At 42.3% G+C, this 13,948-nt stretch overlaps 2 protein-coding genes across 9 annotated transcripts in view; one reads left to right on the plus strand and one right to left on the minus strand.

Moving 5' to 3' along the window:
- The window catches only part of senp7b (SUMO specific peptidase 7b), a 67,702-nt gene extending 57,448 nt beyond the window's left edge, over positions 1–10,254 (minus strand). For all 7 annotated transcript variants that reach the window (XR_005129645.1, XR_005129643.1, XR_005129639.1 and 4 more), the window contains exon 1: positions 10,137–10,254. Coding sequence is in view for 1 of the 7 variants with exons in the window: in XM_037534525.1 (XP_037390422.1) it covers positions 10,137–10,139 (3 nt within the window). In the remaining 6 variants the exon portion in view is untranslated. The remainder of the gene's footprint in view (positions 1–10,136) is intronic.
- Positions 8,860–13,655, plus strand: LOC119261530 (CD276 antigen homolog). Of its 2 annotated transcripts, none has more exons than XM_017713227.2 (4): positions 8,860–8,963; positions 9,447–9,614; positions 10,089–10,409; positions 13,312–13,655. In XM_017713227.2, exons 2-4 carry the CDS (start codon positions 9,539–9,541, stop codon positions 13,428–13,430), a joined length of 516 nt encoding a protein of 171 aa, XP_017568716.1. In that variant the 5' UTR covers positions 8,860–8,963; positions 9,447–9,538; the 3' UTR covers positions 13,431–13,655. The 2 variants fall into 2 exon arrangements, with proteins under 2 accessions (XP_017568716.1, XP_037390435.1); XM_037534538.1 differs by lacking the exon at positions 13,312–13,655 and adding an exon at positions 12,038–12,234.
- The last annotated feature ends 293 nt before the right edge of the window (positions 13,656–13,948 follow it).

A 13,948-nucleotide genomic window follows, 5' to 3' on the forward strand; every position in this document is an offset into this window, starting at 1 on the left:
CGCAAGTGCTGTCAAGTGAGGGATAGTAGAGTGCACTCAACACTTTCTTTCTTTCTTTCTTTCACTGACGAACATGTTTCAAAAAAAGTTGGGACAGGGGCCTGTTTACCTCTGTGTTTCATCACCTCTTCTTTTAGCAACACTCTCTAAGCGTTTGGGAGCTGAGGAGAGTTTTGAAAGTGATATGTTTTCCCATTCTTGCTAAACATAGGAATTTAGCTGCTTGACAGTTCGGAGTCTCCTTTGTCATATTGTGCCAAATGTTCTCAGAGGGTCTGGACTGCAGACAGGTCACTTTAGCACCTGCACTCATTAAATATGGAGCAATGCTGTTGTAATACATGCAGAATGTGGTTTAACATCGTCTTGCTGAAATAATCAAGGCCTTCCCCGAAAAAGACGCCATCTGGATGTTGCCCAAAACATGTATATATCATTCAGCATTAATGATGCCTTCACAGATGTGCACGTCACCCACACAATGTGCTCTCATGCACCCCTACACCATCATGAATGCTGGCTTTTGAGCTGTGCACAAGCTGAGTGGTCTTTATGGTGTCCATGAATTCCAATTAGTATTTCAAATGTGGATTTGTTGGACCACAGTACACTTTCCACTTCCCCTCAGTCCATTTTAAATGAGCTCCACCCCAGAGAAGGTGTCAGTGTTTCTGGATCCTGTTTATGTATGTTTTTTTATTTGTTTTTAAGAGTTTGAATTAGCATTTGTGGACGAGGGCCGAACTGTTTTCACAGCCAGTGGTTTTCAGAAGTGTTTGAGCCCTCGCAGTGATTTCCACTACAGAATCACGCATGTTTTTAATGCAGTGCTGCCTGAGGGTGCAAAGATCATGTTGTTACTGCATAGTTAACCGTCACTGTTAAGATTTAAAAACATCTTTTATATGTAAGCAATAACACAAACCTTTGGCAGGTATAAGGAAGCAGATCAGTGATAAAGGGGGGAGGAGTATGATGGTCGTGTAATATTATTGGTCGGTTGGGGAAAGGGGGCGGGGTCTCAGGAGGAATATTCACCACAGCGTAACATTCAAATCCATGCGTTCGTTCTTTCAGTGCCGAGCTGCTGCGCAGGAGCGCCGTGATGAGCGGATCATGGCTCAGTGAAGGGTAAGGACACTTTACTAACACACAGATATCTGTATAGCGAGGTGTTGTGAACCGCCTGGGTGAGCGCTGATGGTCACTTTAGCAGGCAGCTTGTCAGAAATGTTATAGGGGTGCTCGTTCGAATGAAACGCGCGCACACACGTGGTGTTTGGATTCCTCGATACTCGCAAATACAGAAAAAGCTCATCTTTCCTCGCTTCTCTATTGATTCTACACTCACTATGATCACAAATTACAGACCTGTTTCTCTGTAGCTGCACCCTGGAAACCAAACACTATACTATTCATAGCAGCTGTGAACTCGAATAACAGCGGCTAATACACTGTTTTACCTGACTGACTCTCTGACTCTTTCAATCCCCCCTCTCTCTCTGTCTCTCTCTCTCTCTCTTTTCTCTCTCTCTCTTTCTCCTTTCTCTCTCTCTCTCTCTCTCTTTTCTCTCTCCCCCCTCTCGCTCTCTCTCTCTCTCTCTCTCTCTCTCTCTCTCTTTTCTCTCTCCCCCCTCTCGCTCTCTCTCTTTTTTCTCTCTCTCTCTCTCTCTCTCTCTCTCTCTCTCTCTCTCTCTCACTTCATTATCGTTATAAAGCATTTATACACAGACTGCTGAACCCGCTGTTCTTTAGTGTGGTCTTTAAAGGGCTCCGTGTCCTGTCAGTGAGGTGAAGTGACGGGCAGGTGAAGTGACTCACGAGGTGAGTTGCTTGGTTTGTGTACGACGTTGCCAAACCATAGTGAGGTCCGATCGGTCGGCGTTGCTGCTACCGAGGGCCGATCGGTCGGCGTTGCTGCTACCGAGGGCCGATCGGTCGGCATTGCTGCTACCGAGGGCCGATCGGTCGGCCTTGCTGCTACCGAGGGCCGATCGGTCGGCCTTGCTGCTACCGAGGGCCGATCGGTCGGCCTTGCTGCTACCGAGGGCCGATCGGTCGGCTTTGCTGCTACTGAGCCCTGATTGGTTGGCACTGGTCTGCCTCCAACTGACTCAGTTTTCCAAGAGTTTGGTGGAAAGAGTGAATTGTTAGTCAGTTCCCAAACCACAGATGAAAGAGAAGATGTGTAAAATTTTCGTCATGCTGCTGAGTGAGTTAGTAGCCAGCCAACGCTGGAGGAAACTGACAGCACAGTATCAACCAGGGGGTGTTTCACACACTGTGCCCCACCAGGTAGCGTGGTGCCTCAGTGTTGAGAGAATCTCTAATAGACTTGCTTACATGGTTTCTGACACTGTATCTGTACAGTGTTGTCTGTGAACATAAACAGAGTAAAACGGCTATTACAGCTTTCACCTGTGTGACGTGGCTATAATAGTGCAAATATTTTCACAACACCTTGCCAAGGCTTAGTCGGAACTGACCACTGCTTCTCTCATCCAAAGACAACTCTGAAACACAATCAAATACCACTACAAGCTGTCAGAAGCCTGCAACCTGCTGTCCCATGATCATTTAATGTAAAAAATGATTTGATTTGATTTAAATGCAGTATTTAAAGCTTTGAAGAACATGACTATCCCATCATGATTATTATTCTGATGTTTCTACAGATGCTGGTTGTCCTGTGTGGTCCTGCTGCTGATAGATAAAGGTGAGAACTTCATTTACCTCAATATACCAACATTTCTAAACACCTCAATAAGCCATACGCAGCACATGAGAAAAGCAAAAGTCAGGCTGTGCTTCAATCTGCCTCTATGTGTGTTTCAGTGTCTCTGCAGGAGATTGAAGCTGTTGTAGGACACAACATCATCTTACCATGTTCAAACAGTGATGAGGCACTGCGAAATAAATGGAATGTGTTCTGGAGGTTTAGAGACAGCAGGACTGTGTACGACATCATCGACAGCAGAGCGTCGTTTGATGAACAGGACGCATCATTCAGAAGCAGAGTTGAAAGTTTTCCAGCCGAGTGGACACAAGGAAACTTCTCCATCGCACTCAGCAATGTGGAGAAGGCTGATGGAGGACCGTATACCTGCTTCATTCCTGCTATCAACAAACAAACGAAAGTAGAACTGGTTGTTCAAGGTTTGTATACAGTCTTCTTAAATGCTGTTTGTAATACAACCCCAATTCCAATGAAGTTGGGACGTTGTGTAAAACATAAATAAAAACAGAATACGATGGTTTGCAAATCCTTTTCAACCTGTATTCAATTGAATACACTACAAAGACAAGATATTACATGTTCAAACGGGTAAAATTTATTGTTTTTTGCAAATATTCACTCATTTTGAATTTGATGCCTGCAACATGTTCCAAAGAAGTTGGGACAGGGGCAACCAAAGACTGGGAAAGTTGAGGAATGCTCAAAAAACACCTGTTTGGAACATTCCACAGGTGAGCAGTTTATTCGGAAACATGAGTGTCATGATTGGGTATAAAGGGAGCATCCCTGAAAGGCTCAGTCATTCACAAGCAAGGACGGGGCGAGGTTCACCACTTTGTGAACAACATTGCTGAGAACAATGTTTCTCAACATGTAATTGTAAGGAATTTAGGGGTTTCATCATCTACAGTCCATAATATCATCAAAAGATTCAGAGACATTGAATGCGCGTGACCTTCGATCCCTCAGGCGGCTCTGCATTAAAAACCGACATCATTCTGTAACATTCTGGCTCAGGAACACTTCAGAAAACCACTGTCAGTGAACACAGTTCGTCGCTCCATCTACAAGTGCAAGTTAAAACGCTGCCATGCAAAGCAAAAGCCAGATATCATGGTCAATGTTCTCTGAAACTGAAAGTCTTATCTGCAAAGTGCGGGTGTGGCAGCAGCTTTCCATTCCAAATAAGCAGCACACTTAATTTGCACTCTTGTACTTATATACTAATGTAAGGCACTCCTTATTTTTGAAAAAAGTACTGATTCAAGAAGCCGCTGTGTTGTATCACTTTGTATTCCGAATTTTGTAAATAGTCACACCCTAATCCTTTACATTTGTCCTACATCAGTTATGCCTTCCCTTCTTTCTGAAGTGATATGGAGTGTTGATCCTGCGGACAGTCTGTAGCACAGTTATTAGAGTGCATGGTTTGGGAAAATGATTAACGTTGTGCTGTTTCTGGCTGTCAGGAAGCAAATGGATCACTGCTGCCTTCCAAAGGCTCTACTAGGAGTGGGCAGTACACCAGCTGAAATTATTCCTCAGGAGTTTTGTTATAACCACTATACCAGTAGAGGTACTACAGGACATAATGGGAGACAAAGGACTTGAGAAATTCAACAAAGCTGATGTTGGCTTCTCATCTGAATTTCCCATTCCACCTTAAACGGTGCAGCAGTATGTAGAATGTTGCCGCTGCTCCGTTTAAGGTGGAACAGGAGGTGGCAGAAGGGGTGATTTTAGGCCAGGCTGGCAAAGCTAGTATTAGAAACCAGTATTGACAGATTTATGGGTTTTTAGCATATTTACTGACTTAAACACATTTCAGACCAGCCTATTTCTTGAACGCATGACCATAGAAGGCAGCCAATCGGAACACTGGTCATTCATAAATGAGTGTTGGAGGTACAGTGCAGTAAAAAAAGTGAGTGGCCTTCAGGAGAAGAATGAAAAGGACCCTGTATATGAACACTAGCAGATGGTGATTGGTGTTGTTGTGGATGTGGTTCTCGTTCTCTCTGATGGGTTTAACTCTGTCTGTGTTCCACAGAGAGACCAGTTAAACAAACACTTCAGCGGAGAAACGGAGACGTCGAAACAGTGCCAGCTCCATCAGTGAGAGAAGTGCTGAGGAACAGGGACGCTGGAAGAAGAACAGAGAACCGTGTGCTTTTCTCTGCAGCTCTGTTGGGACTGACACTGCTGTATGTCTGACTTTTCACATACTGATGTCGTGGCTCGTACTATTTATGGTTTGTAAAATAAAACTAATTCAATAGTTTGTTGAAAGAAAATAAAAAGAATCGAACGAACTAAGAAATACGAGAAGACTCTTCAGAATTCGGAAGTGCAGGTCCTTTATTCCTTTCGAGCATGGAGAATGTATTCCCAATGGGCCCTTGTATAATGTAATATAATGGGCCCATTATATCCAAATTGACCTTCATTCGTCTATCATATAGGGTCTTGTGTGAACCATTATCTCCAAGTCTAGTCTGAATCCTTTTTAAAAAGACCATTGTGCCAAACATTCTAGCATAATCGCTGGCATTTCTCCGTCTCGGTTTTTGGCCTTGAGAAGTTCACAAGTTCACTCGCTCCCTATAAAGTGTCTGTCTTCTCTCTTACGCCCTACTGAGGAAGCTTGTTTTAGGGCACTTGCTCCAATGTGCTAGGCTTTTATTTATGGTTTCCTGCATAATACATGGCATTTTAATTTTGAGAATCTTTCATTTACATCACTGACCTGATGTTATGATGTAGTTATTATAATATAGATATTTTATATATACATATATTATACCAGTGATTGGTGGTGTGTTAGTGTGTGTTGTGCTGGTCTGAGTGGATCAGACACAGCAGTGCTGCTGGAGTTCTAACACCACCACCATCAGTGTTACTGCAGTGCTGAGAATGATCAACCACCCAAATAGTACCTACTCTGTGAGGGTCCATGGGGTGCTGACCACTGAAGAACAGGGTAAAAGGGGGCTAATAAAGTATCAGAGAATCAGATATACTACAGTCTGTAACTGTAGAACTACAAAGAGCAGCTATACAGTAAGTGGAGCTGATAAAATGGACGGTGAGTGTAGAAACAAGGAGGTGGTCAGAATGTTATGCCTGATCAGTGTATGCATGTATGTATTTATAAATACAGTAGTGACCCTAACTGGCCTAAGAGAGGGGATGTGTTCCATGACTTAAGTTAGAGTTTAAATGAATGTGGCTAAGGTGTTTGTAAAGTTTATGACTTCGCTGTATATGAAGAATTTTTGGCACTGTTGAAAATTGAGCTGAATTTACTCACTTTATGTTTTTGTATTGTTTTTGTAAAATGACTGCACTGGATAATCCTGAGAATGGTAATTTAAAAATAAACAGGTATTTTGATAAAATGATTCCACTTCATTTAAAGTTCTGAACATTGAATTCCTGTCTCCGCTCTTATTTACGCTGTAATTCTTTACTGGTTTTTATTTTAGAACCAGAACTCGTCTCTACAGGGGTTCTTTAGCAAATACTGTGATTCTGTATGAAACCATGAACACTCTGCATGCTTAAATGGGTCTTTGCATGGTGATATGGTTCTTCAGATTAACGGAGAATGTGCTCTTTTTGAAAAAGTTAGGTTTTGAAAAGTTACACCTTCAGGGTGATAGATCTTCAATATCAGGATTAGGCCCCCCGGTCAAGGTGGTTGACTACGTGTGTCCAGGTGTCAACATTCCTGTCTTCTGCCCAGAGCTCCACAATCTCTAAATCTGCCTCTGCTCACTGGCCACTTTATTAGAAACATCTATGTTGTGCTTCCACTCACTGGCCACTTTATTAGAAACATCTACGTTGTGCTTCCACTCACTGGCCACTTTATTAGAAACACCCGCCTTGTGCTTCCACTCACTGGCCACTTTATTGGAAACATCCGCCTTGTGCTTCCACTCACTGGCCACTTTATTGGAAACATCCGCCTTGTGCTTCCACTCACTGGCCACTTTATTGGAAACATCCGCCTTGTGCTTCCACTCACTGGCCACTTTATTAGAAACATCCGCCTTGTGCTTCCACTCACTGACCACTTTAGTGGAAACATCCGCCTTGTGCTTCCACTCACTGGCCACTTTATTACAAACAAGTAAGGTTTGTTGATTCTGACATTATTTTCAGGGAAACAATTCATTGAAATCACAGTCCACATATTTCATTGTACAAAATTAATTCTAAATCCACTAGATGGCGACATTTAATTACAGTGTAGAGCAGGAGCAGTCAAACTTGGCCATTTCCAACAATCAGCCTTCAAATCAATGCTTTCTGACAGCCTGGACTCACTTGGATACAGTCCAACAACAGCACAATTATCCAGAGATAATTTCATATTAAAGCTTTGGCAAACATGAAGACACATAATGGGGGAAGTAGTAAAAATGTTGATATATCAGCATTTATCTGGAAGCTTGTTGCCTGATCAGATGTAAACAAATGGTAACCAATCAGCATTTGAAGCTCACTTCCATTTCACCACTCTGTATCTGACCAACAGGAAGTATTTTAACACTGAATACTGCAATAAGCATTTAATTAGACATGGTTAAATAGACATTTAATTAGACATTTTGTTCCACTTTGTTAGTGTGTTTAACAGGCGCTGTCTACAGCCTAGCTGGCATAAATGAAGGCTTTCAAAGTAGAATTGCTGGGGCATTCTGGGAAATGTAGTGTATGTTGGCAGAAACTGAAATTCATAGATTACTCAGTGTCTTATATGCTCAGCATTTAAATTCAGGTTTAAAAGGTGACCAATGGCTGATTCTAAATGTGCTTAATGGTTTCCTAATGGGATCTAAAGGTGTTATACAGGAAACTAGCGGTCTCTGTTGGAAACCATTAAGCCATTTCCAATTATAAAGCAAAACTATTAGGTTCAATCCTAGAGATGAACCGATTTCCCTTCTGATTCCAACACCAGTATTGACCGATATTGAGTACCGATATTGATACTAACACTAACTCACCTGTAAGTCCTGACATCATAAATAAACCACAATCGGCTCGGCTAGATGGCATTTACTTGCTGGATTCTATTTATTAGATGCTTAAGAAAACATTTTTGTTTATTTACTGCATATAATTAGTATTTGCTATTAGTAACAGGAACCATGTTAACTTAAGTAAATGTAGATAAAGTATCTTTATTGCGCAAAACGGTTAAAAACAGAGCTGAACAGCAAACAGATAAACCTGTCGTGTTTACTCATCAGCAAACAGCAGCTGTTCTGGCTCAAAAACGGGGCTGAATGTTTTTCTCGAGTCGTCTGTGTCACCTGTGTCTTGTTTACTCTGAGCATCAGTTCAGTAAATATCACCATCGTTCATGCTGTCAATATCAGCGACTTTCAGTGTGTTTTCTGGCTTGGTTGAAGCGACGGGCCACGAGACCCCACTGCTGAGTGATACAGCTGACTAGCGCCACAGGCTGGGCTAGTGGACGCGTAGCTAGAGGACTGCTGTGCCAAAGGCTAAATCAAGGCTAAATGCTGTCATTACGCCAAGAGTCCGGCAGTTCCTTCTGCTCTCTCAGTAACAGCAACTCAGACTGTGAGTAACCACACAGCGGCAGATGAGTGAATACTGGAAGAGGCTGCTCAGCCGTTCAGGTGAGCAGCCCTGTTAGTGCGTTCTTAACACCAAAATATGCCGTTGTTTGTCGTCACACAGCCGACGTGTTGTCATATTCTATCTACTGGAGCACGGGCTTGCCTCAGAAATTGCAGAAATTGTCGGTCGTAGCTATTGGTATCCCCAATGGCAGTATCAGCGCCAATGCTGATGCGATATCAGTATCAAAGCAACACTATTTAATTCTAATGGGTTTTTGGTTCTTTATCTGGAGGGAAAGTTTTATGTACAATGTAAAATGTCTTCATGCCTGAAATGGCGGTTTTTCTTTCTGATGTAAATCCTAAAACTACATGACACTGCAGCCAAAATACTTCTTAGTAAAAGCTAAGGATTTAGAGCTCCCATTTAGAGCTCTGCTCCAATCATTTCTGGTCACGCCCCTACTGTTTAAAGCTTCTCCAGTTTGCAGTGACGCCCTACTGCTTCAATAAGACACTGAGTGCTGGAACAGATGGAGTTATTTCATGTCAAACCTTGTTTTTCTGTTTGTTAAATGATTCAGGTTCCTACAGAAAGTCCATACAGCTGAAGATCACATAAAGAGGTATGTACAGAAGAAAATATACGCTTACTTCAGTGCTTAAAGGGGAAAATTTTTAAAATATTTTGCAAAACTGGTGTGTAATGTTCTGTTCTAGAGAAATTTACCAAGTCAGAATTGTTCACAGTGGTGGTGATAGGAACCAGACGTCCACCTCTAAAAGCTCCCTAGCAGAATTATGTCATGTTATGTTACAGTTATGCCGGATGATTGAGACATTGTTTTATGATAGTTTTGAGAAGATCGTGGTTGAATATTAAATCTTTAAATGTAAAGGTTCTAGGAAAAACATTGTGTGGAGGTTCGACTTTAAAAAGATTTCCATTGTTTAAAATGTTAAATTTATGGAAAAAGTTCTCCAAAGAACCATTCATTACATTTTTTTAGGGATGCAAAAGTGTTTCTGTCAGTTGTGATCATGTCACCGACTTCACCCAAGCAATTTTGTGCTACGTCTGGCGAAATCTGTTATTTTTTCTTTTGCAGTGTCTGTGTGAACAGCTTCTGAGAGCTTTCTGGGGGTTTTTCCAGCTTTGACTTGGCCTGATGGTGGTGAAGTGAACTTCTGAGCCTGGGCTATGGAGTGCATTCCGAGTTGTTGGACAGGAATAAAGCTTTTGCCTGTCTGTGTGCTCCTGCTGCTGATAAATAAAGGTGAGCAGCAGAAGAACCTCATAATTTAAAGCATAAATAATTAATCTGCATTCAATAATAAATGATTAATATCACTGCAGCTGCCATATGCTCTGTACCCAACCCCACCCATCCACGAAACAGCCTGCTTATACTTTATTAGATTGTTGTTTTCAGTTAAAGTGTGTGTATGTGTTTATTGGTTTATCGTGCTATTTTGTGCCAGACTTGGGGTTTGTGTTGAGTAACAGTTGGGAGAAAAAGTAGGGCTAGGTAAGCTACGCTAGCACAGGCATGTTCTGTAGCTGTAAGCAAGTTTTGTCGTAAGTTTAGTTTTCGTCGTAATCCTCCATACAGAAAGCACCCTGGTCACCTAACTGGGGAATCGAACCCAGGCCCTTCTTGCTGTGAGATGACAGCAGGACTAATACTAAATGCCAGATTGTGCCTCACTTTGTTTTAATGTATGTGTGTTTTGATGTGTCTCTCTTTCAGTGTCTCTGCTGGAGACTGAAGCTGTTGTAGGACAGAACATCACCTTACCATGTTCAAACACTGATGAGGCACTGCAGAGCAGAGTCACTGTGTTCTGGAGATTCGGAGACAGCAGGACTGTGTACGACATCATCGACAGCAGGGCATCGTTTGATGAACAGGATGCTTCATTCATAGGCAGAGTTGAAAGTTTTCCAGCCGAGTGGACGAAAGGAAACTTCTCCATCTCACTCAGCAATGTGCAGAAGGCCGATGGAGGACTGTACACCTGCTTCATTCCTGATATCAACAAACAAATGAGAGTACAGCTGATTGTTAAAGGTTTGTAGACAGTTTTCTTACATGCTGTTTGATTTGATTTAAAATTGAAATAAAACCACCGAAGGGCCGATATTGTATAAAGCTGGACTGGACTGTGTATAAACACGAATGCTTTTGGCTACAGCCTTAGATCAGAACACAGACATTGTTCAGGTACAGTTGACTGTTAAAGGTGTGTAGAGACCGCTTTCTTTAATCCTGAATTGTGTTTCTATAACTTGGCTTCTCTCCACCAGCTCATGGAAATTCGCCATTGGGTTTGTCCTGAAAGCTAATACTGTGATAGGTTTTAAAATGTCCACATGGACATTCTGTGTTTAATTTGACAGTAGCCACTTTCATGTTCAACCTGATAATCCATCAATAACCAGACAAATAGCCCAATTAGAATAGGATACATCCATGTACACAGAATAGAACAGACGAGTCTGACTGAGGCCATTCCTAACACAATTTCTATCCAATTGAACATTGTAAATAATCTGTTTATTACATGCTTGGTCTGAAGTTTAAGTACATTCTGCATAACAGAAGTTTATAAAATTAGTCATGGCGGGAGCCAGAAACTCAAAAAAGAGAGAAAGTTTATGCTTTAAACATAAAAAATGGTAGCAGTATGGATGGCTGTAAAGTTCACAATAACAAGCTGCTCAAGACACGATATGAGAAGATAAAAGATGCTCTCGAGTGGCGTAACCATCTAAGCGTTGGCCCTCTTATCAGGAGATTGCAAGTTCGATCCCTGGTGATGCTACAGCCATCCATAGCCCAGAGTCCAAGACAGCACAACTGGCCTCGCTCTCTCTGGGTGGATAGGATGGGCCCCCTTTCTCCCCCATCACTCAACGCGATGCTAGTCAGCGCAGGCATCTGTTAGCTGACGTAACAGATCTGGCGGTTGGCCCTTTCCTCTGAGCGCGTTCGCCGGTCCCGTGACGTCGCGTGAGCAGCAGCAGTTCGAAAAGAAGCGGTGGCTGGTTTCACAGCTCTTGGAGGAAGCCTGCGCTAGCATTCATCCTCCTTGCATTGGTAATATTGTGTGATTGGGGGAGTTCCAACTAGTGGGTGGAATTGGAGACGACTAAATTGGGGAGAAAAATCAGGTAAACCCCCCCCACCCACACACCACCACCAAAAAAGAAAATAAAAGACTTACTATAGAACAATAGAAGCTATGGAACTATAGTAACTGGACTCATGTGATGCTTGTTGTCATGGTAACGGCTACACTAAGTGATACTCAATGCATGCTTGAGTAACCATGAATCATATCATGTAATCATATAATCAACATTTTTGTCAACATAAGAGTGTGTAATGTACCATTTACACATTTCAATAAGTAACGTACCTTCCACAGTCCTTTAATAAAAAGTGAGCTGCGATAGCAGCCTGTTTTAAAGCTGTCGTAGCTGTCAGCACATTTACATACCACCACCTATTCCCATTGAAGTGGTATGCAGGGATGGGGTTAAGCTAAGGAGAACGCTACTTTTTATTTTTAACTACACGTTTTTGTTGCTAGTAGCTATAGCCGCTACAGTCTTATTAAATGCAGCTAAAATCTTTAGCGCCTACACATGTTTGTGTAGCTATAGTGATGAATTTCTGCTACAATTTTCCTACAGGCTTCAGGGAATCCACGCAAAATCCGAGCCATAGAACGTGGCTGTTAACTGGGCTGGTGCCTGATGTGCAATCCTGACTGAGCCGCTGACTGCTTGGGCAAACGGTCACACGCTGATAACCCCTTACTAGTAGGCTTAGCTCAGGGGTCGCAACTGAAATGTTAAGAAGAGCCGTTTTGTCCTTTCAACAAAAATCAATCCACATTGGAAGCCACATTTTATGTCTGTTTTCCCATCTTGACTGTAAATATGTCTGTGTGTGCTGAAGTGACATTTCAGGCTAAAACATAATATAAATAAAAACGCAGACTTACTTTGCCCTGCTTTAAGCTGTAGGTCAGCCGCCACTTCTTTCGCATCTCAGGAAACTTTTCCACAGGTTTCTTGTAAAATGTCTCTCAACATTCAACTTTTTACGAGACTAAAGTCACTTCTCATTCACCAGCTTCTTGTTCAAATTGTTCCGTTCCACCTTAAATGGTGCCTGAGGTGCCAGACTGTACTGCTGCACCATTTAAGGCGGAACGGAAAAATTCTAATGAGAAGCTGGAGCATGAGAAGTGACTTCATCTTGGTGACTTGTTGCAGATGAAACATATCAGGAAACCAGCTAAATGCTTGTAAATGCAAATAGTCCATTCATCTCCAAATGATCGATGTTCATCTTAAATCTTTCGCTTTGCCTTTTGATTATCTGAATTGCATTGTGACCAGCAGTCTTCTGCGACTACTTTTCAAAAACTAGCTAAAAAGTAGCGACTACTTTTTCTGAAAAAGTAGTTTAATTGTACCTATGTACACATTTTGGGAAAGTAGCTACAAAGTAGCTAACTACTAATTTTTCAGTTGCTGTCCCAACCCTGGATGTATGGAGTGTTGTTCTTGCAGACAGAGCATAGCAGAGTTGTTGGAGTAGAAGACGAGGGAAAACTATTTAATGTTGTGCTGCTCATGTCTGTCAGGAGGCAACTCTACCATTGCAGCCTTGCAATGGATCCTGTTACATGCCAGGGGGTTCACCCTGAATGAGAATCAAACTCGCATTGCTTATGTTTGTACTCAGTGTCTTAAGTAGGGTGCCCACAGCTGCTACCGCTCAGCCCTAGTTAGTCAGTCTTGGTTCTTCTCCACCCTCTTCTAACAGCCAGAAATGGCAAAGCAGTGGCTCAAATTTTTCATAAGATTTTCGTGAGAAACTTATCAGTTGGTTCATATTTTGCCCAAACTGCATTTTGGGAAAGCTTTAATTATATGCTTTTGTTTGTGTTCTGCAGATTTTCCTGTTTTGAGACATGTACAAACCCCAGTAAACCAGGATGTTAAAAGCAGACCACCGGACCTTCTTCTTTTTTCAGCAACTCTGTTGGGATTTGCCTACCAATCCACTACTTGACTTTAATTATATATAAATCACTGAAGGGCTTCATGCTTCAGGTATTTAAAACCAAAAGTCCTCTCTAATCACTAGGGACTGGTCAGTCAGTAGTGGCCAATATCAGAGCCAAACAAGGTGAAGCAGCCAGATGATATCACGGTGGCGTGGTGGGTAGCACTGTCGCCTCACAGCAAGGAAGGCCTGGGTTCGATTCCCCGGCCGGGCGACCGGGGTCCTCTCTGTGTGGAGTTTGCATATTCTCCCCGTGTCTGCATGGGTTTCCTCTGGGTTCTCTGGTTTCCTCCCAAAGACATGCAGTCAGGCCGATTGTGTAAAAATGATCAAATTGTAAGTCGCTCTGGATAAGAGTGTCAGCCAAATGCCGTAAATGTAATATCAGATATGCTCCAAATATAAGTCCAGTTTAACCCTGCATTTTATCTACAGTATTCTTCTGTCTTCGCTATGCACTTTAATTAGTTGTAACTATTTCTGCAAATGCCTTTTTAAGATGCTAGATCTCAAGACATAATGAT

This window comes from Pygocentrus nattereri, chromosome 25 (assembly GCF_015220715.1).
Source record: "Pygocentrus nattereri isolate fPygNat1 chromosome 25, fPygNat1.pri, whole genome shotgun sequence".
NCBI lineage: Eukaryota > Metazoa > Chordata > Actinopteri > Characiformes > Serrasalmidae > Pygocentrus > Pygocentrus nattereri.

What these genes read in the sequence shown, in the direction of transcription:
- LOC119261530 (XM_017713227.2), top strand. Translation starts at nt 9,539, where the DNA reads ATGGAGTGCATTCCGAGTTGTTGGACAGGAATAAAGCTTTTGCCTGTC. An exon ending in CCTGCTGCTGATAAATAAAG is followed by an intron (nt 9,615 to 10,088) that starts GTGAGCAGCAGA and finishes TCTCTCTTTCAG; the next exon opens with TGTCTCTGCTGGAGACTGAA. An exon ending in AGTACAGCTGATTGTTAAAG is followed by an intron (nt 10,410 to 13,311) that starts GTTTGTAGACAG and finishes TGTGTTCTGCAG; the next exon opens with ATTTTCCTGTTTTGAGACAT.